The following is a 26,823-nucleotide window of genomic DNA, read 5'->3' as shown; positions in this document are numbered from 1 at the left end:
GCTTTATACCATCTGTCCTGCATTTTACATTCCTTAGGCAGATGCTCTTACCCAAAAAAGTGCACACTTCTTCCTCTCCTGATGTTTCTGTTAAGTCAGAGCCTCTTGAGCCTGTTCGACCTGGCCTGGGTCTTAATTTTCTGTAGCAATTGTGTCCCCAGTATGTGTAATACATGTTGAATTTGCTCTTTCCTGGGACTGTGGCCCTGTCTGGGGGCTGGGGACAGACCCCAAGGGCTGGAAAGAGCAGGACTTGCCTGGTGCTGGGTGCCAGCAGAGGAGAGTAATGCCGAAGGCACTCACTTTGAGCTGGGCATTCAATTTTCAGGCTCCCACTGGATATGTTCTGTGTCCCCAGCCAGTGCAGTACTATATTAAACAAAGAGCATAAACTTTTTTATATTTCTGTGTTCATTTTGCCACATTTTTGCTTGGAGAGGAGACCCCCAGGGGGATCTTCTTGAGAGCTTTCCCTCTGTTGTTAGTCCAGTGCCTGCATTACAAATTCTCTGTGCATTTGATCCCCTTGCCTGTGTCACCCAGTAGCCAGGCTTGGTGTAATCTGCAGTTTGGGGCCAGAGCTGCCTTTTCCTAACACCTCTCCCTGTCTCTGCAGTCCCACGAAAGGGTGAGCAAGCGGCTGCACCAGCGGTTCCAGGCCTGGGTGGACAAATGGACCAAGGAGCACGTGCCCTGCGAAATGGCAGCCGAGACAAACAAGTGGCTCATGGGTGAAGGCTTGGAGGGCTTGGTGCCCTGCACCACCACCTGTGACACAGAGACCCTGCACTTTGTCAGCATCAACAAGTACCGCGTCAAATACGGCACGATATTCAAGACACCCTAGGAGTGCCCCAGGGCAAGGAAGAGCCCGGGGGATGTGTGTGTGTGTGCGCAGCCAGGGAAGGAGGGAGATGCCTTTCTCCCCTCACTGTGTATCTCCGTCACATGGCCACTTGACTAGTGCGTGGCTGGTGCAGCCTGTCCCGGCGGCATTCCCCGTGGGGACATGGATCTCTGCCCGGGGCCGTGGGCTGCCGGCCCTTTCTGGGCAGGAAGGACCCTTCTCTGAACTGAGCCATCCCAGAGAAACACCACGAGCTCGTACACACCAGCAGCGTTGAGGCTTTGACTCCCTGGAGGCCCCGAGCGGCGAGGGAGGGGAACAGGATGCTCCTCACCACTGGCCCGCTGGGATGTGTCCCTGAAATCCCCAGGTGCCTGGAGTGCTGGGATGTGTCCCCGAAGTCCCCAGGTGCCTGTCACCACCGGATTCCCCTCTCCCAGCGGGCTCCGGCGTGGGGCCGGGGCAGCGCAGCCCGCGTTCCTCTCACTCCCTCCCCTCCCTCCCAGGCTGGACTCACCCTGTGCAGATCGGTCTGTCCTTTCTAGTGCCAGTGGAACTGTTTTATTTTTATTTTGGGTTTCTGGTTTTGTTTTTTGGTTTTTTGTTTTTGTTTTTTTTTTTTTTTGTTGGTTTTTTTTGTACCTGCTTGTTTACTAGTCTCTCCTAGTGCCATGCACCAGCTTTTCACACACATGTACGTACACACACACAGCAGAGAACAACACGATTTTAACATGTTCCCCTCCTTTTTTTGTAAATAAATGTACAAATTGTCAATTTTTTTTGTTTTTTTTTCTTTTTGTTTTGTTTTTTTTTTCTTTTTTAATTAAAGGAATTATGCTTGATGTGCTAGCATAACTGTACTAGCTTCTTGTGTACCATAGTACCAGGTGGCTTGAGAATTAGTACCGACAGACAGACCGATGGAGACATTTATTACACTTTTTACCAAAGGGAGTTATCATTGTAGTGCTTTTGTGTGGAAACTTTTTTCTCCTTTTTTTGTAAATAAAAAAAATAATGTCTTTGTTCTTAACTGGAGGAAGACACTCGCTCACCCACAGCCGTGTTCCTGGTCTGAGGCACTGTTGCAGCATGCAGGTTTTGGGGTGGGAGAGGGGAGGGGGGAAGAGGGAGATATAATCCAACCCCTTTTCTAAGGCTGGCAAGAGGAAACAGCAGAGGCAGCATGTGCATTTGGGGGTTAAACAACTGAGGTATAAGCAGCCTGAAAGAAATATAAATATAGAGTATATAATTTTAATTTTTTTTAATGTTTGGCTTTTTTCCTGGTGGGTAATTTTTATCCACCTTGTCTTCCAACTCCAAGGATCTTCGCTTTTGGGAAGTGTTGCTGAGCAACTCAGCTGGGGCTGATTGTGCTGATGTATTTTTCCCTTTCTGTCTTGGAGAAAACATCATGGGAAATACCAAGCCACTATTCGACAGAGCTGCTCTGTGTGTGTGTGTGTGGGCAAGAGAAGGAGGAGGGACGGGGTGGGGGGGCTTGGTGCATTTCACTCCAGAAATCCACATATGGGATATATATATTTTTCTAAGCAGAGAAATTTAACACTGGCAGATATTTAAAACGCGGGGGAAGATTCTGAATTTAAAAATAAAGAAGTCAGCACAGACTTTGTAAGCCGCATCAGCCACCACTGCACCGTGTCTCCTCAAAAGGAGGTGGCTTTCCTAGCAAAAATCCATGCTGCACACCTGGAGTGGCTTCCATCGTCCCTGGGCTCACTGTGGTTTGAGACAGCAGGTTCACAGAATCACAGAACAGCCTGCGTTGGAAGGGACCTTAAATATCATCTAGGTCCAGGTTCTCTCCCCCTGCCACCACAGCTCCTTCCCTGCCGGGGAGCCGGGCTGGAGGGGGACCTGGAGCCGGGGTGGGAGTCACAGCCCCGAGGGACCACGAGTCACTGGCAGCCCATGCACAGCAGGCAGGCCTGGAATGGGAGCCTCCTGTGGAGAAGAGGGAGAGAAGGAAGAGCCCAGCAGGGGATTTTCCCACTTTGCTAGCAATAAATCACCTGTCTCCTTTCTCCTCCTTTGCTGTAACCAGGCAGGAAGGGGCTCTCATGTGTCCTCTTCCATTCCAAAGGTGTCATGCATGCTCCTCTATTATTTCCCCTTTTTTTTTTTTCTGGTGTATGCTCAAGGTGATGTGGAAGGGAAAATCTTTGGTGATTTAGACTTCTGGCCAGCTTGGAAGTACCAGCTGCTGCTGCTTGGTGGGTCCTGTGCCTGCACATCACTGAGCCAAGGGGGCTGGTGCAGGTCCCTGGGACACACCGTGGGGAGACCTCTGCCTCTGGTGCTCCATCTGACACCCCAGCTCTGCTCCCAGCCTGTACAATAGCAGAGGTTTGCTTTTTTTTCTAATTTTATTTGATCTTGGTTTTTGTATTCTGTAACATGATTCTCGGCCCGAAACCCATGTGATTTCTATACCAATGTTGTAAACTTGACTGTAGAGCAGTATTTCCATTAAAACATCAGGGCTGAGCATCGTGTACAGATTCTTCCCTCCCTCCTGATGATAATGATATTTTGGGGCGATTTGGAGGCAAACCAGGACATGGAGAGGAGGGTGCAGGATTGCTTAGGCTGAGGGACAGCAATGAGGGGCGTTCTCCTCCTCACCCAGGAAGCGCTCAGGGTGGGATAAAAATCGCCTCCCAAACTTGACAAGCAAACACATCCCCCCCAGAAGCACCAGAGACACAACCACGGTCCCAAGGAGCTCTCAGCAGAATCCAGAAAGAAACTTGTCCCTTCCCTCATGAAATCTCCCTTAGGGCTTCTGAGCAGCCTCCTCCAAGCACTCAGCAGGGAAGATCGAGTCATGTCTTCACCAGGGAGAGCTTGTGAGCACTCACCCACACAAATACCTCTGAGACACGAGCTCCGACCCCAGCAGGGGCACAGCACCACCGAAACCTGCTACTCACGTGGGCCCGAAAGACTCTCCCACTTGAGCCGGCCCGAATTCCTGCGCCACAGCCTCCTCGTACGGGATGCGCCGCGGAGTCTGGAAGCAGGAGAGCGATGCCGCTGGACAGCGATCCCCAAAAAGCCTGTGGTCGGAGACGGTCACATGAACGAGATCAGTCCCGCTCGGACAAGCCCGGGGTGGTACAGAGAGCTTCCACAGCACGGCTCAATCGCCCTGCCACCACCCATCAGCCTCGGTAATATTAACAGATCGCTGAGGAATAAAGGGCCCTGTTGGCCCCGGGAGGGCAGGGGGCTGAGGGGCTGTGCCGTGGAGCCCCGGGGCAGCGCTCCGTGCCCACTAAGGAGAGCGTGTGTGTGAGATTTGTCCCCTCAGCGTGAGCTCCCCGAGCCCCCGCACCCACGGCCGGCAGCGCCCGGGGCAGCGTCCCCACGCCGCGGGGACACAGCGGAGCGCCCCGGGGGTGTCTCGGAGAGTCCCCCGCCGCCCACCTGCCCCGCAGGTTGCAGTCGGTGAAGTAGGTGTCGGACAGGAACTTCTCCACTCGCTCCAGGGCCGTCCGCCGGTGCTTGATCGCGGCCATGGCAGCGGGCGGGGGCTCCGGGCGGGGGCTCCGGGCGGGGGCTCCGGGCGGGCTCCGGGCGGGGGCTCCGGGCTGGTTTGGGCGGCTCCGGGGGGGGGCTCCGGCGGCCGGGGCCGCGCCTGCGCCGCGCCGGGCGGGGCGGGGGCTCGGCCGCTGCCATGGCCGCGATCAAGCACCGGCGGACGGCCCTGGAGCGAGTGGAGAAGTTCCTGTCCGACACCTACTTCACCGACTGCAACCTGCGGGGCAGGTGGGCGGCGGGGGACTCTCCGGGACACCCCCGGGGCGCTCCGCTGTGTCCCCGCGGGGTGGGGACGCTGCCCCGGGCGCTGCCGGCCGTGGGTGCGGGGGCTCGGGGAGCTCACGCTGAGGGGACAAATCTCACACACACGCTCTCCTTAGTGGGCACGGAGCGCTGCCCCGGGCTCCACGGCACAGCCCCTCAGCCCCCTGCCCTCCCGGGGCCACCCGGGGCCAACAGGGCCCTTTATTCCTCAGCGAATAAATTAATTAATATTTATTCGCTGTTAATATTACCGAGGCTGATGGGTGGTGGCAGGGCGATTGAGCCGTGCTGTGGAAGCTCCCTGTACCACCCCGGGCTTGTCCGAGCGGGACTGATCTCGTTCATGTGACCGTCTCCGACCACAGGCTTTTTGGGGATCGCTGTCCAGCGGCATCGCTCTCCTGCTTCCAGACTCCGCGGCGCATCCCGTACGAGGAGGCTGTGGCGCAGGAATTCGGGCCGGCTCAAGTGGGAGAGTCTTTCGGGCCCACGTGAGTAGCAGGTTTCGGTGGTGCTGTGCCCCTGCTGGGGTCGGAGCTCGTGTCTCAGAGGTATTTGTGTGGGTGAGTGCTCACAAGCTCTCCCTGGTGAAGACATAAGTCGATCTTTCCGGCTGAGTGCTTGGAGGAGGCTGCTCAGAAGCCCTAAGGGAGATTTCATGAGAGAAGGGACAAGTTTCTTGCTGGTTTTTGCTGAGAGCTCCTTGGGACCGTGGTTGTGTCTCTGGTGCTTCTGGGGGGGATGTGTTTGCTTGTCAAGTTTGGGAGGAGAATCTTATCGCAGCAGTGGGCAGAGAAGATGCCACTGCCGGTTTCTCTGGGGTTTCAGAAGGGCACAGGTTAAATCAGGTGTGTGAATTCTGTCAAACTCGTGGGCTGTCCCCACTCTGGTTTTTCCATGGAGGGCTCTGAGGGAGCATGCTTTCCCTCAGGAGAAGGAGAAGTCACACAGTGGACTGAGGTTGCTGCCTGCTCTCTTCCAGGTGGGAGACGTGCTGGTTTAAGGTGGAGCTGAGCATCCCCCCGGCATGGGCAGGGCGGGAAGTGCACTTCGTCTGGGAGAGCGATGGGGAGGGCATGGTGTGGAGAGATGCCCAGCCCGTCCAGGTATGGAGACACGGATCAGGGGTGTGCCAGGTGCCCTGCTGTGCACACAGGGGTGACCTTTGGAATCCCTACCGTGGTTTGTGCAGGGCTCTGTTCCTGTTCTTGTGCCAACAATTATCCCACAGCGTGTGGGACCAGCCCCTCTGTCCAGCTGGACTTTGGGGTATCTTATCCTGCCCATCCAGCGTGCTGTCATGGAACTCTGCTGGCACGTGCTGAATGTGCCATCTTCCTGTGCAGGGATTGACCAAGGAGGGTGAGAAGACCAGCTACATCCTGACAAGAAGCCTGAAAGAGTCAGAGCCCCACAGGTGCGTGGTCAGGCGAGCCAGAGCCCCCCACTGCTGGGAGACCTTGGTGTTGTTGGAAGCCAAGAGGCTGAGGACACACACACGTCCTTGTCTGTGTCCTGGTGCCTGCTCCCTGATGGTTTCCTCTTGTCCCCCCAGCCTGACACTGTACGTGGAGCTGGCCTGCAATGGGCTCTTTGGAGCTGGCCAGGGCAGCATGATCGCCCCTCCAGACCCAGACAGGAGGGTTACCCTGAGCAAGGCTGAGCTGGTTGTCTTCAACAGAGATGTCTATGAACTGCTGATGGATCTGGAAATACTGCTGGACATGGCTCAGGTCTGGGAGCTCCTCTTCCCTTTTTCACCTTTTCCTCAGCTTCACTGCATCTTCTCCTGCTGCTGTTCTGTGACCTGAGACCTTGGAGGAGAAAATGTTTGCTGCTTCTGCTTTAGCACAATTGACACTGCCTGGGCTTGATGATCCTTGTGGGTTCCTTCCAACTCAGAGTATTCTAGAGTAGGAGAAAACTGAATTAGAGAAGCCACAGGTGTTATTTCATCCACTTTCTGCTCCAAAGCAGGATATGTTAACCATGGTCCCTTGGAATGGGCGTATGTGGAACCTGGATTTGGAAGGCATGTGAGAAAAGGCCAAAGGCTGTGTTTGTGAAGCAGAGACATGGTGTTTACCTGTTATGGCTGCCTGAGATAGATGTTGAAAGAAGGTAGCAGGTTCTCCTGGAGGCAGGTAACATCTGAGCTGATACAGTGGCCAGAGTCATACTTTTATCCCTCTCAACCCCAGCTCCTCGGGGAGGAAAACCAGAGGAGTTTCCAGGCACTCTACACTGCCAACCAGATGGTCAACGTGTGTGATGTTACAGACCCCTCCACCTTCCCTGCTGCACATGACCTGGCTGCAGCCATCTTCAGCCAGAGGAACGGCGAGAGCCAGCACACCATCCATGCCATGGGACACTGCCACATTGACTCTGGTGAGAGCAGCACAGCGCTCCCTCTCCTCTCACCTGGAGGCCAGGGTGTGCTGCCCAAGGGGAGAACAGGCTGCCCTTGGGCTCCAGGCACGCCTTGAGAGGAGGGAATGGGCTCTCTGTGCTGCCACATTGCTGGTTTGTCACTGGGGCAGTGTGGGGGTGTGGGTCTGCCTAGTTGTGCCCTTTGGAGCACTGAGGGAACTGGGGATGAGGGATGAATTACAGCCTGCTGTCTTCCACCTGTTGGGCTTCAACCCTCGGTTTCCCATCCCAGGAGGGGCTTCAGAGAGGTTCCAGCTCCATGAGGAGCTTGTGTTAGGTAATAACCATGGCTGCCTGTCCCTGCAGCCTGGCTGTGGCCCTATGAGGAGACCATCCGTAAGTGCGCCCGGAGCTGGGTCACCGTGGTCCATCTGATGGAGCACAATCCAGAGCTCACCTTTGCCTGCTCCCAGGTGAGGGATCTCCCTCTGGACACCTCTCCTCTGCTTGTGGCATGTTGATTCTCCAGCAAAATGAGATGGGGGGATGTCACTGTCAAGGCTGTTTTGGGTCTGGGCTCTTCAAGGAGACAATTGTTAGTTGCTATAAAGTTGTTTATTGCATAAATCCATCAGTCTTGAAGGCAGAGAGTTCAAGGTGTTAAAAGTCCATGCTAAAGTATTAAAATCCATGCTAAAAGCTTTCTGGCATAGAGTCTCAGGCAAGAGCTGCAGCTGCAACAACTGCTCTCTGGTGTAGAGTCCCAGGCTTCGTGCAGGAGCAGCAGCAGCAGGGACCTCGGCCTTCTTTCTTCTTTCTTCTTCCTTCTTTTCTTCTTCTTGTTCCTTTTAATACAGGGGGACTCTTATACACAAAACTACCAATCTAAGCTAAAAGCACGATTCTAAAACATTCTTTCTAAACCAATCTAAACTTCATTCTAATCTGTGAAAGTAGTATGAAAGTAGTGTCAGTTCTTACCTAAAAACCCACATATATAATATTATCTATTTACACAAATATGCTGTTTTCTTACTTAAAATTTACGTGTATGAGTTTATGTATTTACATGAATACTTCTATCTATTTACACATATAGTTCTGTCTGTTCTAGAGATGCACTCAAAGTTCTGCTGTGTTTTTGATATGTGTGGAGCTGAGTTACTGAACTTTAAAGTAGGCCTTAGGGCCTTTAGTAGCTAACACATTTTCTTAAGGTACTTAAAACATATTTCTACTTTCTTAAAACTGTAACTTACACTTGCACTTACTTAAAACTCAAACCTACACTTCTGCTTCATATCTGTGTGGCTTAATATAGCTTAATTTCTCTAAAGGCTTTAATTCAACCGCTGCATTCATGTGTCTCTCTGAGGAGCTCAGAGAGGCTTGCATTGCAGCGAGTAACAAGCCAGAAGCGTTGCAGGGAGCAGGGGCAGGTGTGGGGGAGCTGGGGCTGATCCCTGTGCCCTGGCAGGCGCAGCAGTTCCAGTGGGTGCAGAGCTGCTACCCCGGGCTCTACGCGCGCATTCAGGACTTGGTGGCCAAGGGACAGTTCATTCCTGTGGGAGGCACCTGGGTGGAAATGGTGAGTAGCATGGTGAGCCTGGCTTGCCACATCCTCCTTGTGCCATCCTCTGGGACCAGGGGAGAGCAGAGCCTTTGCTGAGCCTGTCTGGTTGGTGATGGTCTCCAGGCCCAGGAACAGCAGCTGTCTCAAGTGTCCAGCCTGGCAAAAGTACAATGCTCCCAAATCATTCCCTGAGAAAGGAGCTTTGGTCTCCCTAGTGTGTTCCTCCTTTTCCCCTCTGCTGAGCCCTGCTGAGGTTCTCCCCACGATCTGCCAGGTCAGGTGGGTGGGAGTGGGGGTCTTACATGATCTCTCCTTCCCTGTGCCTGGCTTTCCTCATGGAGTCCCTGTGCCTTCCCCAGGATGGGAACCTGCCCAGCGGGGAGTCCATGGTGAGGCAGTTTCTCCAGGGCCAGAGGTTCTTCCAGGAGCAGTTTGGCCGGATCTGCTCGGAGGTGCTTGTTCTTTTCCATCACTCCTTCCTCACCCACCATCTCCTTGCACCCCTTGCTCTTTATGAGGCTGGGCTGACCTGTGTGTCCCTCTCCCCGTGCTCCTGTGCCCCAGTTCTGGCTGCCGGACACGTTTGGGTACTCAGCCCAGCTGCCCCAGCTGATGCGTGGCTCCGGGATCCAGCGCTTCCTCACGCAGAAGCTCAGCTGGAACCTGGTGAACTCCTTCCCGGTGAGCTCTGCTGCCTTCTCCCCAGGGGATGCACTGGGGGTGCTGGAGTCTGCTGCAGGGCTGGACCTGGTGGTTCCACAGCTCTTCAGTTCAGCTAACACAGCTTCCAGAAGTCACTAGGTTTTGGTGGCAGTGATGTCCTGTCAGGCTGTAGGAGAGAGGAAGGACATGATTAGAGATCCCAGCCAGGCCCCTGGCCTAGATATTCCTTCTGCTTCCTGACAGGAAGCTGTGATTTGTGTGCTGTCCAGACAGCAAATCCAGCCCCTGCCCTGGTGGCATTCCTTGTTCTTGTCCTCTCCTTGAACCGATCCATCAGGGCATCCTGCACCTCCCTGGAGAGAAAGTGAAGGCCCACTTTGAACCCTGAAGAGGCTCTGACATGCCCATGTGCACCACATTTTCCTCTCTCTCCCCTCCAGCACCACACCTTTTTCTGGGAAGGCATTGACGGGTCCCAGGTGCTGACCCATTTCCCCCCTGGTGATTCCTATGGGATGCAGGGGCGAGTGGCAGAGGTGAGTGAGGTTGCCAGCCCTGCATGGGAGGGGCAGTGCCAGCCCCCTGAGGCCAGCTGGGGGGCTCCTGGGAGAGGGCCCTGCCTGGGAGGGGAGCAGGATACCTGGCAGCATTGTTGGACAAAGGCTGTTGGGGTGCCTGACTCCAAGATGTGCCCGTGCCTGATTTAGGCACTTTGGGCTGGGGAAGAGCAGCAAGACTGGGCTTTGCACCCTAAAGACTGACCTGGCTTTCTTGTATGGAGCTGTGGGAGCTGGGGCTGGGTGCCAGGGGATTGCAGCTGCCCAAAAATCCCTCCAGATGCTGAAAACAGTGAAGAACAACAAGGACAAAGGCCGTGTGAACCACAGCGCATTCCTCTTCGGCTTTGGGGATGGAGGAGGGGGCCCCACGCAGAAGATGTTGGACAGGATGAAGAGAATGAGAGACACAGATGGGCTGCCCAGGTGAGAGGAGAGCTCCCACCCTCTCTCCTGGCAGGGGCATTTGCTTTGAGCCAGCCCTGGGCCTTCAGCAGTGCCAAAAGAAAGGGAGAAGGGCAGGGAGATGGGCACGCAGAAGGCTGGGAAGGATTTTCAGGGATGGAATTTCTCCATCATCAAGAGCTGTAAGAACAGGTCCACAGGGCAGCCATGGACTGCTTGTGACCCCTCAGGAGAGCTGTGGGGTGAATGGCCAGCACAGCAGCTGTGCCTGGGGAATGTCACAAGGAGAGGGGTAGGAGAAGGAAGAGTGGAATGCTTTGTATGGTTGTGTTGCAGATTTTGAGGCCTGACACCTTTCCAGCCCAGATGCACCATTAGCCATGTCACAGGCTTCTCCCCAGTTCATCACTGTCTGTGTGTCTGTCCCACAGGGTGCAGATCTCCACTCCTGACCAGCTCTTTTCTGTCTTGGAGAAGGAATCATCCCAGCTGTGCACCTGGGTGGGAGAGCTCTTCCTCGAGCTGCACAATGGCACCTACACCACACAGGCCAAGGTGAGGGTCCCATCCCAGGCAAGGGGGCCAAGCAAACTCACAACACCTGCAAGCAGCCAACCCTCCTGCCCTGGAGCTGGGATTCTGCTGCTGGTGTGAGAGATCCACTCCCAGCTGCCCGTTTCCTGAGCATCTTCCTTCTGTCCTTAACTGGCACCAGATAAAGAAGGGCAATCGGGAATGTGAGCGGATTCTGCATGACGTGGAGGTGCTCAGCAGCCTGGCTGTGGCTCAGGACACAGCGTTCCAGTATCCTGCCAGCCAGCTCCAGCAGCTCTGGAGGTGAGGGAGGGCAGGAGCACTGCTGCTGCTGGGGCAGAGTTCAGTGCTGCAGCGCTGTGCGTGCACAGCCCCTGCCATAAACCGGTCAGGAATCTACCTGGAAAGAATTTGCTGCTTTGCTTGATTCTTCTGCTGAAAGATAACACCAAACCCTCACGGCTCTGCTGTCTGGAAGCTTCATTTCCTATCGAGGCTTCTTCCTCCCCAGTTCTGGCTTGTTTGAGCTTGTGCAACAAGGTATCTCGTAGCCCTGGGGGGTAAAAACAAATAGTTCTTACTGCCCGTGGTTGTGGTTTACTGGCAGCTGACAGGCCCTACTAACATGAAGGGATTTAAAGGATGCTGTGGAAAAACTCCTTTTCTCTCAAGTGTTGGGTAATGGGGGAATCAGGAGCAGTTATTAAGTTTGTCTTGCAAACAGGGTTCTTGTTTGAGAGAAGAGCTTGTAAGCCAGCACAAATCTGGTGCTCTCCACCACTTTCTTCCCTGGTTTCTGCTCTCTGTTTTAGGTTACTGCTGCTCAACCAGTTCCACGATGTCCTGCCAGGCAGCTGCATCCAGCTGGTGGTTGAGGATGCCCTGCAGTACTACACAGGTGAGCAGGGAGTTTGAGCAGCTCCTGCCTGGTGGGGCTGGGGAGGTTCCAGCCCTGGGCTGCCAGGGCCAGCTCAGCAGGCACGTCTCAAATAGTGTTAGATTAGCAGGGCAGCCAAGGGATTGAGAACCATCCCAATTTATTGGCTTTTCTGCTTGCTGCTGGCCTGCCAGGATAGATTCCCAGCAAGGTTTGTTTCTGCCTGCCCAGGGGTGCTTGCAGGAGCTTCAGTAACCAGAATTTTCCAGCTGAGGTTTCACAGCTCATTGTAATCTTGTAACAACAAAGTTCGGAATAATTACACACTTGAATCACTAATAGATAATAATAATTAATGATAATTAGCAATTGTAGCTTGGAAGGGGATAAAGTGTGTGTACATTTGCACGGGGAGTGCCAGAAGCTCTCTCAGAGCCAACTCAGGCCCTTCTGTTGCCCAGAGATCCGCAGGGCTGGTGCTCAGCTGCAGGAGGAGGCTGTGCAGTCCCTGTGCAGGGATCTGCTGCAGCCCCAGGCCTGCAGCACCCACAGCAGCCTCGTGTTGAACACCTTGTCCTGGGAACGCACCGAGGTGATCGCCACGCCTGGGCCGGACGGAGCGGAGACCTTGGGTATGTCTGACCTGGCAGTAGCTCTTGTATCAGAGTTCCTAACAGGGAAATGCTCTGCCTTTCCCTCCCCTGGGGAGGGTTTTATTGACTGTTCAGTTTGTTCTTTGGACGACTTGAAAGGGGATGAAGTGCTCTGATATATGCATGAGGAAGAGGAGGGTATGGGAGGAGGCAGTAGATCTGACATGACAGCAGCAGGGCAGCAGTCGTGTCACTTCGGGTTCGGTCTGGGACAAGTGTTGGAGCAGAACTGTCGCAGACATCTTTTATGGAAAATCCTTTCCTTAGGATTTTTCCTCCTGAGAAGCTGAGAGGCCTCAGGAACAAAATGTAAACATTGATTATCTGCTGCTGTGGAATGCAACAGGTGCATCTGTGATTGGCTCATGTTGGATGTTTGTAATTAATGGCCAATCACAGTCAGCTGGCTCAGACAGAGAGCCAAGCCACAAACCTTTGTTATCATTCTTTCCTATTCTATTCTTAGCTAGCCTTCTGATGAAACCTTTCCTTCTATTCTTTTAGTATAGTTTTAATGTAATATATATAATAAAATAATAAATCAAGCCTTCTGAAACATGGAGTCAGATCCCCGTCTCTTCCCTCAACCTGAGGCCCCTGTGAACACCATCACACAGAACCTCTTTTCTTTCCAGCTCTGGTGACAGTCCCCAGCATGGGCTATGCCCTGGTGCAGGAGCCATTTGTGCCTCCTCAGCCTGTGGCAGTGAGGAAACAGGTAAGCACAAGGCAGATTTCCTCAGGTCTGTGTTCCCTGCATCTGAGGTTGTTTGAGGAGAAATCAGGGTTAGGGTTGAAAGGAGAAATCTAAGGAATCCACATGTTGAATTTGCATTGGAGGCCCTCAGCTCCCACAGTGTGGGTCTGTGACACCTGTTTCTGGCCTTTTCCCAAGGAGGATGGCTCCATTACCATGGAGAATGGGGTGATTGCTGTCTGCCTGGACGCGATGGGGCACCTGACCTCGCTTCAGCTGCTGGACTCAGGGAGGTCTGTGTCACCCAGTTCCTGGCCCTGAGCTCCTCAAACCTCTCCCAGGACTTCTCACTGTGCACCTTTCTCCACTGCCAGTCCTTCTGATGCTGCTGATCCCCTGTTCCACTTTCTTTCAGAGAGTCAGTCCCAGATGGCTGCTGTGCCAACCAGTTTGCACTCTTTGATGATGTTCCCCTCTACTGGGATGCCTGGGATGTGATGGATTATCACTTGGAAACCAGGTAGAGGAGCAGTGCATGCAGCACTTGGATTTTGGGTTTGCCCAGAGATTCCTGCCTCCCTGTCAGTCCTGGCTGTGAGAGAGCATTCACTCTGCAGAAGTGAGTGCCTGCTGCATTGTGTTTTGGATCTACCAGGCTAAGACTGTCTCTGCCTTCATTCCTTTTCTCTAGGAAGCCAGTGACGACACTGCTGAAGCCTCTGGAAATCACCCTGGCTGGGGGCCTGCGGGGAAGTGTGAGCTTCTCCCTGCAGGTGGGGAAAAGCAGCACCTTAACCCAGGAGATCATCCTGGATGCCATGTGCCCCTACCTCCGCTTCCTGACCCAGGTTTGGCCCGTGGCTGCTGTGTGGCGCTGACATCCTGTGCAGCTGGGAGCTGGGGAGCTGAACCTTGGGCCTGAATTCTATCCCCCCTCCCTGTATTCTTCCCTGGAGTCCCCTGCTGCCTGTGCTCCTCTGCAGCAAGCAGCCCAAGGCTGGGGTCCCAAGGGCCAGGGGTAGAGGTGGGACCCACCAGTTCATCCGCATTGAGACTCTGGTGTGCTTTTGCTGTAGCTGGCTTGCACTGGCTGCTGCACAGCGGGACACAAGAAATGCAGTGTCTGCCTGTCAGTCCCCCATGGTGACATCCTTCTGCTGACACGTTTAGGTGGAGTGGAAGGAGGCTCACAAGTTCCTGAAGGTGGAGTTCCCCGTGCAGGTGCGGAGCACAAACGCCACCTACGAGATCCAGTTTGGGCACCTGCAGCGGCCGACGCACTGGAACACGTCCTGGGACTGGGCTCGCTTCGAGGTGAGAGGGAGCTGCTCGGGGCTGCTCCTGCTCCAGGCATTGCCTCGTGTGCTCAACACATCCCTTTGCCTGCTCAGGTGTGGGCTCACAAGTGGCTGGATCTCTCTGAGCACGGCTTTGGGGTGGCTCTGCTGAACGACTGCAAGTACGGAGCATCGGCCCACAGGAACGTCCTCAGCCTCTCCCTGTGAGTGAGCGATGGGTGAGGGGGGCTGCTGGGGCACTCTGCCTTCTGAGGCGTCCCTTGGAAGTCAAGGCAACACCTGCTCCTAAATGACCTCAGTTATAACAAGGAAATAGTCTGGTGGGTGGCTGTTTTCTGAAAATTTGGCTGACTTACATTATGTTAGTCAGTTAGAAATAATTCCATGAACCATGCTCAAAGAGAATTCAGGAGAGATCAGACTCATATTTGTACCAGGTAGCTTTTCTGTTGCTAACCAGGGAGGGAGGCTTAAGGAGAGGAAAGGAACAGGAGTGTTAATGTCATGGGTGCATACAAAGCTAAAACAAACTGCCTGTTTCAGTTTGACTCCATCAGCTGCAATTTTCACGGATGACACCCCAGTTTTTTAGCTTCTAGAGCTGTCCAGGGTCTGTTTGCTGTTGCGTGTTTGCTTCCACATCGGGGCCCAGCCTCGAGGTAGCACGGCAAGCAGCTGTCTTGTCACAGTGCTCTGGGTGACAGTGGGTGCTGCCAAGGCACCGGTCTCAACCAACCTCACCTTGCCTTAGGCTGAGAGCACCCAAGTCCCCTGATGCCACGGCAGACATTGGGCACCACCAGTTCACCTACGCTGTGATGCCTCACAGGGGTGAGTGACCTGTGGGGACATGCAGGGTGGGAGCTGCTCCAGTGAGCCTTGGGGTGAGCATGCCCCTGGCTGTGTGTGTCCAGACGCTGAGCAGAGAGAGGTTCTTGTGCTGCAGGCTCCTTCCAGGAGGCCGGTGTGATTCAGCAAGCCTACAACTTGAATTTCCCCCTCCACGTGGTCCCCGCCAGCCGTGCCCAGTGCCCAGCCTGGAGTGCCTTCTCTGTCAGCTCCCCTGCCATCGTGCTGGAGACTGTCAAGCAGGCAGGTGCTGGGGTGGAGGAGGGGAGGGCAGAGGGGCTAAGGAGCTGCTGTTGAGCAGGGCTTGTTCTTTCAGCCACACCGAGTGGTGGTCAGGCTCAGCTGAGCACAGCAGCATGTGTTGGAGGGGCTGTGCCTATCTCATCTGTCTGAACTCTTCTGTCTGAACTCTTCTGTCTGGACTCCCCCAAGGCTGAGGACAGACCTGAGGCTGTGGTGGTTCGGCTCTACGAGGCCCTTGGCAGCACAGTCACCGCCTGGCTCCAGACCCCCCTCCCCGTGAAGGAGGCGATGCTGTGAGTGCATGCAGAAGGGCTGGGGGTGCGTGGGGGTGGAGATCAGCCCTTCAGCCTTGTGCTTTGCCCCCAGCTGTGACCTCCTGGAGCGTCCACTTGCGCAGGGCCGCCTGCCCCTGGAGCAGCAGGGCCTGAGGCTTTCCTTCACACCCTTCCGTGTGCTCTCCGTGCTCCTGGTCTGGAGCCACTGACACCAAACATGGCCCCTTGCCGGTGCTGCAGCCACCTGGACCAGCCCTGGGAGCTCAAATCACAGACTGAGCTGTTCCCCATGCCAAGAGCTGTGCAAGGCAGCAGTTCCAGGGAAGGGCACTGTCCCTCTGTCCTGCGCCCAAGTGTTGGAGAGCAGCGCTTGAACAACCCTGCTCCTCAGGGAAGGAGGACAGCTGCCCACTGCCCGAGCAGGGGAGGTGGTCTTGAGTGAGCTCTGAGCTCATTTGAGTGTGGACAAAGGTGCACACAGGCTGGTGACCCCTGCTCCTGCTGTAGAGGTTTGGGGACCAGCAGCTTCTACAGTGACTCCTGTGTCACAGACTTCATCTTGTCCAGCACTGTGTGTAAAAACACACTCCACTCCTTCCCTTCTCCCCCTGCCTGCCCCTTGCACTGCCCTTGCAGAAGAGGAAATTAAAAAAAAATCAAGAGAATTACATAAAAACAAGCTCCAGCCTGTTTTCTTAACCTGTTTCCAGGTAACTGCACTGACCTGCCTCCTCCCAGGTGTTTGTTGTAGTTGCTCTTTTAGTGTCTGCCTGAGCAGGATCTCACTCCTGGCACTGGGGAGGCTGAACTTACCTTTATTTTGGGGGGGTGAGGTGGAGGGGAAGTCTGCTCCAGCCCCTGTGGAGAAGAGGCTGGGCACAGAGGGATTTATCCTTTGCATGAAAAGGCACGCACGGTGATTTCTGCACAAAATACTTTATTAGTCAGCTAAAAACAGTGATTTGATCAGCAGCCAGAAAGGGAGGAGGGAGAGGGAAGAGTCAGAGTCCAATACAACACGTGGACCTGGCCCTTTTTCCCCTGAAATGCCTGTGGACAGCAGGAAAAAGCCCCATCACCAGGCTCAGCTTCTCCCTCCCACACTGGCAGGATGCCACAGCAGCAAATAAGCGTGAGCACAGGTAGGGAGCAGCTCCATTTTCACCAGCACTAACCCTGGTCCGTGGCCAGGCGCTGCCTGAGCTCCTCTTGGCCCCTAAAATGCCCCTCGGGAGGTGGCAGCAGGTGACACTCACACGGCAGGGGCTGCAGCTGGAGAACAAAGAGGGAAATGAGGAGTCAGAGGGCAAGGGGGTATCCAGCTCTGCCCCATGGGCTCCTTTCCTTCCCTTCTGTCCCCTTGCCACCAGGGAGCTCTCCCAGAGCCCCCAGGGGTGCACAAAGCCACAGGCACTGCCAGGCTCACCTGTGCCCCTGCGAGCCGATGTGCGGCGGCTTCTCCTGACGCTCTGAGGCACCTCAGGAGACACTGGGGCAGCACTCCCTGTCCTCCTCCCACCAGCACGTCCCTTCCTTGGCCTCTCAGCCTGCTCTTCCTGCTCTTCCTTCACTTCCTTCTCTTCCTGCTCTTCCTTCACTTCCTGCTCCTCCAGCTTCGGGGGTTTCGCTGCAGCCCTGCGGCGCTGCTTCGGGGCACGGGGGGTGACCTGGGTGGGTGTCAGAGCTGGAGATTCCCAAGGTGGGAAACTCCATGTGGGATCATCACCATGAACAGGGCAGGGGCAGCAGGACAGCCAGACACAGCCACAAAGCTGCTCACCTTGGGGCTCGGTGCCTCGGGCTCTGCCTGCAGCTGAGGGCTCTTCTTGCGGGGCACCTTGCGGGGTCTCTGCCCTGCACCAGAGGATGTGGGGTGAGGAGAGGCTGAGGCAGAGCCTGCACCCCCAGGGACAGCCCATGGCACATGGAACAGCATCCCACTTGCTGTGGGGGATGCTGTTCTGAGTGAAGAACTACAGCGTGAAAAACCAGCTGCACCCAGGCAGGTTATATGCTGGTAAGAAGCCTTGGGGACAAATGGCTTCTGTCCCCTGCTGCCAACGACTGTCACAGGCCTGTCAGCGGCCCAGAGAGAATGGCTTTGCTCCTGCCCGTGCCCCTGTGCTGCACAGCAAGAACAGGCTTTCCTAGGAGAAATGGGTCCCACAGGAAGGGGAGAGGAAACTCACCTTTGGGAGCCATGGGGCCAGGCTCTCCCTGTAAGGAAGGGACAGAGCATTGACTGGGGTGCAGTCATTCTGCAGGCAGCAGCAGCAGAATCCCTGACCCTTCTCCATCCTCCAGCCACTGCAGTGATAGGGAAACAGCCACATTTCCCTGGGAAGACAGGGGAGTTGGGCTTGCTCTGCCTGCCCTTTGCCTTGGGGACTCTGCCATCATTCCCTGTACCTGCAAGGCCCCAAACACAGGGTCCAGGAGGGAAGAACAGGGCTGACAGACCCCCCAGACACCCCCTGTTCCCTCCACCTGCTGCAGATTGCTCACCATCCATTAGCTGGCTGCCCACCACAAAGGAGGTCCTTGTCACCCCCATGCCCAGGGGCTGGATGGAGAGGGAGACCCCCAGCCACACAGAGTAATGGGAGTCTCAGCAAGCAGAAAACAGCCCAGTGTCCCCTTGGAGGAGTGGTCTGGGGGCTCCCCAGCTCCAGGCTCCTACCTGGAACCATATGGTCCTGCCACTGTGGTCCCGCAGGGAGCTCATGCCAGGCACCAAGTAACAGCGCAGCCAGTCCTTAAAGGCGGCGTAATCATCGGGGTGCTCGGGGTCCAGGAGCTGCTTCTCTGGGAGGGGAGACAGGGAAAGGACACAATCAGAGCAGAAGCTGTGATCACCATGTCAGGGTGGCCCCCAAACCTCCTGATGCTGAGAATGCAAAGCCCTGCCCTCCCTGCCAGCCCCATCCCCTCACCTGCCATGATCACCTCCATGGGCACGCTGTGGCACAGCTCCAGCAGATCTGGGTTCTCCTGCCTCAGCTTCACCTTCTTGCTCAGCGTCAGGGAAGGATCCTGCAGGCATGGAGAAGGGCACAGAAGTCACCTGCCAGCTACCTCTGCTTCCTCAGCTTCTCTCCTCCCATCCTCTTCCCCATCTCTTGCCCTCCAGAGGATGAGCTCTCCACACATGACAGCCCTGAGCTCACCACACAGCTACAAAGCCATGAAAGAGGGCCAACACCAAAAACACCAGCAGCAGGTCGTGTTGTTTGTTTTCAGGCTTAAAACAGCCACTTCCTCTCCTCTGAGGCCACAAGATCAGCCTTGGGCTTTACTGCAGCCTTCCCCTTGGAGATTTTAAGCTTGCAAGGCGTTTGTTTCCCTCACCTCTTCCTCTCCACCCACCCCAAAAACACTTGTAGACTTCCTTAGGGCAGGAGACTGGCAGAGCTCATCATGAAGGGCCACGGGCAACCAAACCCCTGCCTTTGGCATCTCTGGAGACCTGCTGCCTCCTGAGCCTGTGAAAGCACCTGGTACTCCCCACCTTCTTCCTCCTCTCCTGCTCCTGCTCCTTCAGGGCCTCCAGCACGGTCCGAGCTTTTTCAAAGGGAGGGATCTTCAACCTGAGAGAGTTACAGAGCAGCCCTTAGCCTGGCTTCTGCCATTCCAGTGTCTGCCAGGTGAGGAGGCACGGCGGCTTAGCCAAGGAGCTGCAAGCTCCAGCAAACCCTGAGAGCCTAAACCTCCCTCCGTGGCAGGTCAGCGGGTGCTCAGCTTCTACTGCTGTTGTCCATAACAATCTATTATTTTGAGGGACACATTTTCACGACAGGTTTCAATGTCTAGTTGGTATATTTCATTTCAATTCCACATTTTAGGAAAAATGCATTCCCTCAACTCCCACCCACTCTCTGTACCCCTCTACTGCAGTTTCCTGGTTCTTTACCCCTGATGGCTCTTTCTAACTCTAGCTACATTTTACTTCCTACACTCAGGAGTGGGAAACTTAGTCCTTCTCACACGACTACAGCATGACATAGAGTTGAGGCTTGTTTTAATTAAAAGACAAGAGTGGTAAACAAATTTTCATAAGGAGCAGATTGTCTAATAGAACTTACACAGTTTCTATGAATTAGACTATAAACCCCAAAACTACATAATACTATGTAGTGGGTGCTCAACCCACCTTACCTGTACAGGATCTCAGCACGCAGGTAATTCCCAATTCCATTGAAATACTTCTGGTTTAAGAGAACCTCACAGATGGGCTTGTCAAAAGCCCTGTCCTCCAGGTTCTTCAGCACATTCTCCCTGCAAGCGAGCACGGGCCATCAAGAAGAGTCACCTGGACATGTCTGTGCAGGAAAAGCGGCCAAAGCCGAGCAGGGGGCGATTCTCGGGGCGCTCACCTGAACGCCTGGTACTCGGACACCACGCAGGGCCCGCGCTCCGGCTGCCAGGCGTCCCCCAGGCGCCAGGACCCGAAGCGCCGGGGGTCGACGAAGCAGAGGGCGCGGGGGGGGCTCTCCCGGGTCAGGAAGCGCAGGTGGGCATGGCGGGGCAGCTCGGCGGCGGGGCACAGCCGGAACGAGCCCGACATGCCGAAGCGGAACACCAGGTCCTGCGCGGGGGGACCGGCGGCGGGGTCCAGCGCGCTCAGCGTCAGCCGCAGCTCCTTGCCCCGGGCGATGGCCGAGATGCCGTAGGCCTCGCTGCGGAAGGGCACCTCGGGGCCGCGACCCACGGCCGAGCGCTCCACGCCGCCCGCGAACACCAGCGCTCCGCAGGCCCCGTTGATGAAGCGCCCGGCCAGGTGCAGCTCCGGGCACTCGGGCATGGTGGCGGCCGCACGGCACGGCCCGAGCCCGCCGCCACCGCCGCCGGCACGGCCCGCCCCCATTGGCTGCGCGGGGCGCGGGGAGCGCTCCTATTGGCTGCGGCGCGGGCGGTGCGCGCTCCCATTGGCCGCGCGCTGATCCCGGAGGTCGGTGCCCTGCCGGGGCGGTCCCGCCGCGGGTGGAGGTTGCACAACGCAGGGCGACACAGAGGGACACGGCTCAGCTTTGTCACCGAGACTTTATTGCAGCTGCCCCGAGGAGCCCCGGGAGCCCGGAGGGAAGGGAAACGTCCTCCTCCCCAGCCAGGAGCACCAATCTGGACCCCCAGCTCAGTGTCGCAGCCTCCCGCCATGGCCGGGCTCCTTTCCTGGCTCCTCAGAGAAGGGTGTTCATCAGGGCCTGGGCCTGCTTCAGCTCTGCAGAGAGATGTGGAGATGTGGGGGAGCTGCTGGTATTGCAGCATCCCTTCCAGCATCCCATTCCCAGCGTGCCTCCCACAGCAATTCCCCCCGCAGAATCCCCCACGGAGGTCCCCGCTGCCACCCTCCTGGTGCCTCACCTGCCAGCAGCACCCAGAACTTGTTGGCCGAGAGCGTCACAGGGACAGCCGTCATCTTCTCACACTCTCTGTCGCGCACGTTGAAGGTGAGGTGCACCACGGGCTCATTGACCTCCTGCAGCTCGCTGGAGCTGAGGGTGTAATCCACCCGCCAGCGCACCGAGCCCAGCTGGCTCACTAGGGTGGGCAGTGGCATGGTGTCAGCGCCCCGGCTCTCTCCAGCAGGGTGACCCCCACAGCCCCAGTGAGCCCCACTCACATTCCCAGTACCCCACTCACATCGCAGGCTGCAGGCCCTGAGCCTGTCCTGGAGGGGGCTCTGCTTCTCCTCATAGGAACGGCACAACCCGCTGGCATGCTCTGCTCGTCAGGGGACACAAGGGAAGAGCCCCTCTGCTCACACCAGACCTGCAGCTGCCAAACCCCACCAAAGCACCCCAGGGACCCACGGCACAGAAGGGAGGTGATGGAGGACAGCACAGCAGCCAGCCTGCCCTCCATCTGGATGGGAACTGCCAGCAGCATCCCACCAAGTCTGGCTCAGGGTTTCCCCTACCTTTGGGCAGTCCCAGCTGCTGCAGCTCGCTTGACAGAGACTCACTGTCTACATTGTGCTTGGCTGCACTGGAGAGGATGAAGCCGAGGACAGCAATGGTTGCCTTCACATCCCCTGACTCTGCAGACAGGAGGGAGGGCGAGCTCTGTCACCTTGGGAAGGCATCCCCAGATCCACTGATGCCCATCCCTGCAGCATGGCTCCATCGGGGGATCCTGGTAAGGACAGCAGTGCTCACCTAACTTTGCATCTGAGGTCAGCTTCAGGATCTTGTCATACTGTGAGAGAGCAGAGCATCACGGTGAGCACCAGCTAACACACACTACCAGTGTTAACACCAACAATTCCTACCTAAACATTAATAACACTTACTATGCATATTAGTACTACTAGTAGAGGCCGGTAGCGTTCTTAACGCTGAGACTTACACGAAGAACACGAGATTAATTAACGTTGCTGATTATGCCACTGTAGCGTTGGCCTCCACTGCGGTGCCCCACGCTTACCTCGATGGGCTCCCCCAGCAGGTCCCGCAGCACCTGGGCGCAGATCAGCTTCAGCTTCACCGAGGACTGCGCGGGAGAAGGGGGGGTGAGCGGCGGGCCCGCAGCAGGCGGGGAGCAGGCAGGGGACACGGGGGACGCGGGGACACTTAACTATTTTGGCCAGCGTGCTGATCTCGGCCAGCACCCAGTCGGGGCAGTCCAGGTCCCCGCAGAAGCGGAACCGCTGCGGGAGAACAGGCGGTCAGAGCCGGCAGCGGGCTCCGCACGCCCGCCCCGCTCCCCGCCGCCGAACCCCTCCCCACCATGTCGCCGCCGCTCCTCTGTCCGCGCTGCTACGGCAGAGTCGCCTTTGCGACCCGGAACCACTCCCGGGCCGCTGCCCGCTACGCCCCTCCCCGCCCCTGCCCCGGTGGGGCGCTCCGGTCGGGGCACGGCGGGGCCTTTTAGCCGGGACCCGGCAGGAGAGCGGCCGGAGGAGGGGACGGGGGTCCCGGAGCGGCACCCGAGGCGCCCCCGGCCCGTCCAGCAGCGCGGGCTCCGCCCCACCGGCGTCTCGCGCTCCCACGGGCCGCGCCTCACGGCGCTCCGCCCACCAATCCCCCCCTACCCAATCACAGCCGCCAATCCCGGCCCGCCTTTCTCCGCTCTGTCCAATCACAGCCGCCCTCTCCGTAAGGGCGCGGTCCCGCCCAGCGCAGTCCGCGCAGGCGCAGTCCTCGCCCAGCCCGGCCCCTCAGACCGCCCTGAGGGGAGCGGAGGTGCCGCCTCAGCTCGGCACCCGCAGCCGCAGGGCCGGAGCGGAAATGTGGCGTTCAGAGCCAGGGCTGAAGCTTCACAGGCCTCGACCTGAAATAAAGATCGTGTTCTGGTGCACGAGCAGCTGCACCTTGCCGCAGGGGGAGGAGGCAGAGCTGGCAGCGAAATAAAGGTTTGTGAGAGTGGAGCTGGAAGCACTGCAGAGCTGGGATCTCATTGGGGTGCTTATAAAGGGGGGCCACTGCTGGGCTTCCTGCTGGACCCACCAGAGAGCCTGGGCACCAGGCTGCAGTCCCCAGAAGAGCAATTCCCAGGGCATACTGTTATCACTACATGGATGACATTTGGATTGCAGCCCTGTTGGGATAGGTAAAAGAATTATAAAAGAAAGGCCTCATAGAACTAGGCCTTGCTCTGCTAAATTACCAGCTAGCCTGTCACTTCTAAGTGCAACTAAGCAGCTAGCTAAATTCCCATGTGAAAATATCTTGAGAAAGAGAATCTGCATTCAACAATCTATTGTTGTGGGTAATCACAGCAATCTGGTTTTGGGGGAAAAATAAGTGGCACCTGCATAAAGAATAGATCTATCCCACAAGAATCGGTGAAGAAAATATGTAAACAATTTAAGAATAGAGAGATTTGATGGATAAGTAAAATACCTTCTAGTAATAAAGTAATTGGCAAGAAAGCTACTAATCAATTGGAGTCAGACATGAGGTCTGTGAAAACTGTATAAAAATTGTGTGAATATAGAATGGGCTTTTTCCTGCATGAAGAAAATGGACTCTTGCATGATTAATTCCAATACAACCCAAATAAAAGAGGAACTCTCAGAGATCCAGCCAAGCCTGTTGCAAACGTTAAAATTGTTTGGGCTGCAGGTAGCACCAGAGAAGGTGCAGCAGCAAGCACTCTGGAAATATTTGGGACTCAAAATAATGAACCAGATAGTACAGCTACAAACAATTCAATTTTCAACCAAAATCCAAACTCTAAATAATGCACAAAAACTTTTGGGCACCATCAGCTGGGTCAGACTTTACCTAGGATTGACCAGCTCACAATTAGCACCTTTATTTGGCCTCCTAAAAGGTGATCCTGAGTTAACTTCCCCCAGAAAATTAACCCCAGAGGCAGAAGCTGCTCTTGAAACAGTAGGGCAAGCTATCACACACAGACAAGTCCCCTGGATATGCCCAGAGGTGTTCATTCATGTAGCACTGTGTTCATTCTCATTGTTGATTGACAAAAGGGAGAATGTGGAGTGAACCCCCACAGAGCAGGGCAGCTAAAGCTATCTATACACGTGGAAGAGCCTCATGTGGAACATTGATAGAAACTTGTTCACCCACCTCATGGACATCTGGGACTATTGAAGTGACAGTTCACTTCAGGGCTCCATTTCTTTACAAATTGTTTTTCTGTTTACAAAATGTTCTGCTAGGTGTTGGGTTTTTTCTAACAGTTCTAATGGTTCAATGGTTTCTTTTTTTAGTGTTAAGCTGTAACTTGTAACTCTAAGTAGTTAACCTGTGGCACATGAGCCTGAGGGATTGTGATCCTGCCTAGCAGCCCCTGGAAGTGAGTGCTCCAGCTCCAATGGTACATGAGACACATGGCTGGCTGAGGGGAGCTAAGTTTGTCAAATTTGGTAGAAGGCCTCATTCAAATTAGACCCTGCTGTCTTCTGTCACCCTGTCTGCAAAGGGCCCTTGCAGGCAGGACAACAGAGAACACTTAGCAAATTTTAAGAAAAGGAAAGGAGGAATTGTCACAGTACAGCTAATTTGTAACTGGGCAAGGTAACACAAATCCAATTCAGCTGGCCTGGTTCATTTCAAACAACAGATAAACAGGTCCCTGGATAGGTTCAATTCAAACCTGTACAGGGGACCCTCAGCCAAGCCTGTTCAAGCCTAGATACAATAGAACCAAAGGTTTGTGAGAGTGGAGCTGGAAGCACTGCAGAGCTGGGATCTCATTGAGGTGCTTATAAAGATGATGGGGACATGATGCTGATCTGGGGGTGAAATTGTGCTCGTGGAGCTGAAATAAAAGCCCTCACCTTGCCTGAAATAGACAAACCAGGCCTGGAGGTGAAGTAGAAATTGTGGCTGGGGAAAAGTGAAATAAAGCTCCTGGCACTGAGGCTGGAATTCAGACTGCAGAGCCAGAGGCAAAGTAGCACAGAAATAAAGATCTGAGGAAAGAGCTGGGAAAGTGACTGTGAGGCTGACATGCACATCCATGCTTTTTTGCCTCCCCAGCTCTAGGGCTGTTATCCCAGAGCTGCAGAGGACCAAGCCCAGCTCGCAGGCACCAGTTAGAGCAGCAGCACACGGCTGGGGTGGTACTGGGAGCCCAGGAGGGAGGTTGGTTCAACAACACCGCCACAGCAGACACACATCCTTCACAGCTGGGTTTCACGGTCTACAAACAGTTTATTTAAGATACAAAATTTACAAAATTATTCTTTAACACACCTGAGTCTGCATTCTGCTCAGGGAGCACCTGGCAGCTGCTGCCACAGGGACAGGCAGAGCTTCTCAGCATCTCCTTCCCACACACAGCCCCTCTCCAGGCTCCCCCCAGCTGCTGCTTCTCTCCTCAGGCAGAAGTGCTTTGCCACTCAAAGTGACCATCCTCAGGGTCCTGCAGGGGAGAGGGAAGAAGTCACTTGAAACACCTCCAGTGAAGGCAGGAGTGAGGGTCCCTTCCCTCCAGCTCCCCACAGGTTTCTCCAGCCCCAGAGATCATCACCAGGTAACAGGAGAACCTGTGAGCTGCAGAAGCACCAACTCCCAGGCATAGAAGAAAATCCAAGGGATGGAAAGGCCACTCACCTCTGTCCAGAAGCCCTGGTTATCCATTTCCAATGTCTGGACCCCCACTTCAGGATCTCTTCTGTCCCAAAGGGCTCCTGCAGCCTGCCAGCCCAGCCTCTTGGTGCCCAGGCACTGGGGAGGAGAGCACAGGCACTGCAGCCCCAGCTGGCCCCACAGAGCCCCTCAGCCCAGCCCAGCCCAGCCAGGGGCCCGGGGCTGCTGGCCCAGCCCAGCAGACAGAACTGGCCCTCACCATGAGCACGACGGGCGCAGCCACGATGCAGAGGCCACTGATGACCACCAAGGCCACTCCGTAGGCTGGGAAGCCTGGCTGGGGCCTGGGAGGATCCAGGGTGTCCTCTGGAGCAGAGCAGAGCACAGAGAGCCTGGAGCAGCTGCTCTGCCCCACGGGCTGCCAGCCACCCACTGCCCCAGGACAAGCACAGGGGATTTATGAACTCCTGTTCCACTCCCTCCATGCCTTCTCCTCCCATCCCACACCTGCCTGCAGCAGAAGGTCCTCAAGCCCAATGCCCCAGGCCATGCAGAGGCAAAGGGCACAACTGTTACTAAATGTCACTGCCTGCTCACCTCAGCAGCCAAGAAACCTGAGCCTCTCTTCACACAAGGGATCAGGATCAGCTGTGGATCCACTCTGCTCACAGTGCAGGCAGGGGCCTGTGGAGCTCGGGTACCCAGGTGCCAGAGGGGAGCTTACCTCCCACAGAGAGAGAGAATGGATCCACATGGATGTCAGAGCCAGCCAGAGCCTGGTTTGGCCCCACCGAGCTCAGGAGGGTCTTCAGCACTTGCACGCTGGTTGGAGCAGGCTGGCGGAAGATCATGTTCCCATGGCAGATCAAGGAGCCGGGCCTGCAGACAGGGTTGGGAACAGCTCCAGCAGCTGCCAGTCCCACCATGACCCCACAGTGGGATGGGTGGGCACTCCCAGCCTCCTCCCAGAGGGCTTTGCTCAGCAGGAAGAGATCTCTGCACTCAGGGAGCCCTGGGATGGAAGGGACATCCCTGGAGGTCCAGCAAGTCACCCCTGCTACAATGGCTTAATGCTTGACCTCAGCTTCTGCTGCAAATCCTTCTGTAGCCAAAAACATGCACCTGTCAGCCATGAACTGCT

At 55.7% G+C, this 26,823-nt stretch overlaps 5 protein-coding genes across 7 annotated transcripts in view; 2 read left to right on the top strand and 3 right to left on the bottom strand.

Moving 5' to 3' along the window:
• The window catches only part of SIN3A (SIN3 transcription regulator family member A), a 31,443-nt gene extending 29,517 nt beyond the window's left edge, over window positions 1-1,926 (top strand). Inside the window, 1 exon segment of the mRNA XM_030955226.1 lies at window positions 617-1,926. Coding sequence (XP_030811086.1) covers window positions 617-847 — 231 coding nt within the window. The 3' untranslated portion in view covers window positions 848-1,926.
• LOC115907369 (alpha-mannosidase 2C1-like) lies at window positions 1,823-4,403 on the bottom strand. The gene is made up of 3 exons (XM_030955227.1): window positions 4,307-4,403; window positions 3,811-3,936; window positions 1,823-2,821 (listed from the first exon to the last, which is right to left on the bottom strand). The coding sequence occupies exons 1-3, from the start codon at window positions 4,396-4,398 to the stop codon at window positions 2,776-2,778; spliced, it is 264 nt and encodes an 87-aa protein (XP_030811087.1). The 5' UTR covers window positions 4,399-4,403; the 3' UTR covers window positions 1,823-2,775.
• Window positions 4,404-4,518: 115 nt separating this feature from the next.
• Window positions 4,519-16,338, top strand: MAN2C1 (mannosidase alpha class 2C member 1). Its single transcript, XM_030955400.1, has 26 exons — window positions 4,519-4,648; window positions 5,050-5,175; window positions 5,667-5,790; window positions 6,031-6,101; window positions 6,240-6,417; window positions 6,886-7,075; window positions 7,424-7,530; window positions 8,535-8,645; window positions 8,990-9,082; window positions 9,195-9,311; window positions 9,734-9,829; window positions 10,131-10,276; window positions 10,687-10,810; window positions 10,971-11,092; window positions 11,602-11,687; window positions 12,128-12,298; window positions 12,955-13,037; window positions 13,215-13,309; window positions 13,432-13,536; window positions 13,708-13,864; window positions 14,187-14,330; window positions 14,408-14,517; window positions 15,066-15,145; window positions 15,261-15,406; window positions 15,596-15,699; window positions 15,773-16,338. The coding sequence occupies exons 1-26, from the start codon at window positions 4,557-4,559 to the stop codon at window positions 15,888-15,890; spliced, it is 3,096 nt and encodes a 1,031-aa protein (XP_030811260.1). The 5' UTR covers window positions 4,519-4,556; the 3' UTR covers window positions 15,891-16,338.
• A 191-nt stretch (window positions 16,339-16,529) lies between these two features.
• Window positions 16,530-20,510, bottom strand: NEIL1 (nei like DNA glycosylase 1). 3 transcript variants are annotated; one of them, XM_030955401.1, is made up of 9 exons: window positions 20,055-20,510; window positions 19,837-19,956; window positions 19,190-19,268; window positions 18,615-18,714; window positions 18,362-18,486; window positions 17,871-17,898; window positions 17,462-17,535; window positions 17,108-17,348; window positions 16,530-16,953 (listed from the first exon to the last, which is right to left on the bottom strand). In XM_030955401.1, the coding sequence occupies exons 1-9, from the start codon at window positions 20,480-20,482 to the stop codon at window positions 16,934-16,936; spliced, it is 1,215 nt and encodes a 404-aa protein (XP_030811261.1). In that variant the 5' UTR covers window positions 20,483-20,510; the 3' UTR covers window positions 16,530-16,933. The 3 variants fall into 3 exon arrangements, with proteins under 3 accessions (XP_030811261.1, XP_030811262.1, XP_030811263.1); XM_030955402.1 differs by having other exon boundaries at window positions 17,108-17,324; XM_030955403.1 differs by lacking the exons at window positions 16,530-16,953; window positions 17,871-17,898.
• A 192-nt stretch (window positions 20,511-20,702) lies between these two features.
• COMMD4 (COMM domain containing 4) lies at window positions 20,703-22,668 on the bottom strand. The gene is made up of 8 exons (XM_030955404.1): window positions 22,407-22,668; window positions 22,256-22,327; window positions 22,105-22,170; window positions 21,837-21,876; window positions 21,599-21,718; window positions 21,322-21,402; window positions 21,043-21,219; window positions 20,703-20,899 (listed from the first exon to the last, which is right to left on the bottom strand). The coding sequence occupies exons 1-8, from the start codon at window positions 22,407-22,409 to the stop codon at window positions 20,859-20,861; spliced, it is 600 nt and encodes a 199-aa protein (XP_030811264.1). The 5' UTR covers window positions 22,410-22,668; the 3' UTR covers window positions 20,703-20,858.
• Between the last annotated feature and the right edge of the window lie 4,155 nt (window positions 22,669-26,823).

The sequence above is a fragment of the Camarhynchus parvulus genome, chromosome 10 (assembly GCF_901933205.1).
Source record: "Camarhynchus parvulus chromosome 10, STF_HiC, whole genome shotgun sequence".
Taxonomy (NCBI): domain Eukaryota; kingdom Metazoa; phylum Chordata; class Aves; order Passeriformes; family Thraupidae; genus Camarhynchus; species Camarhynchus parvulus.
The sequence above is the reverse complement of the archived record's forward strand: the minus strand, read 5'-3'. Positions and strand labels throughout refer to the sequence as shown.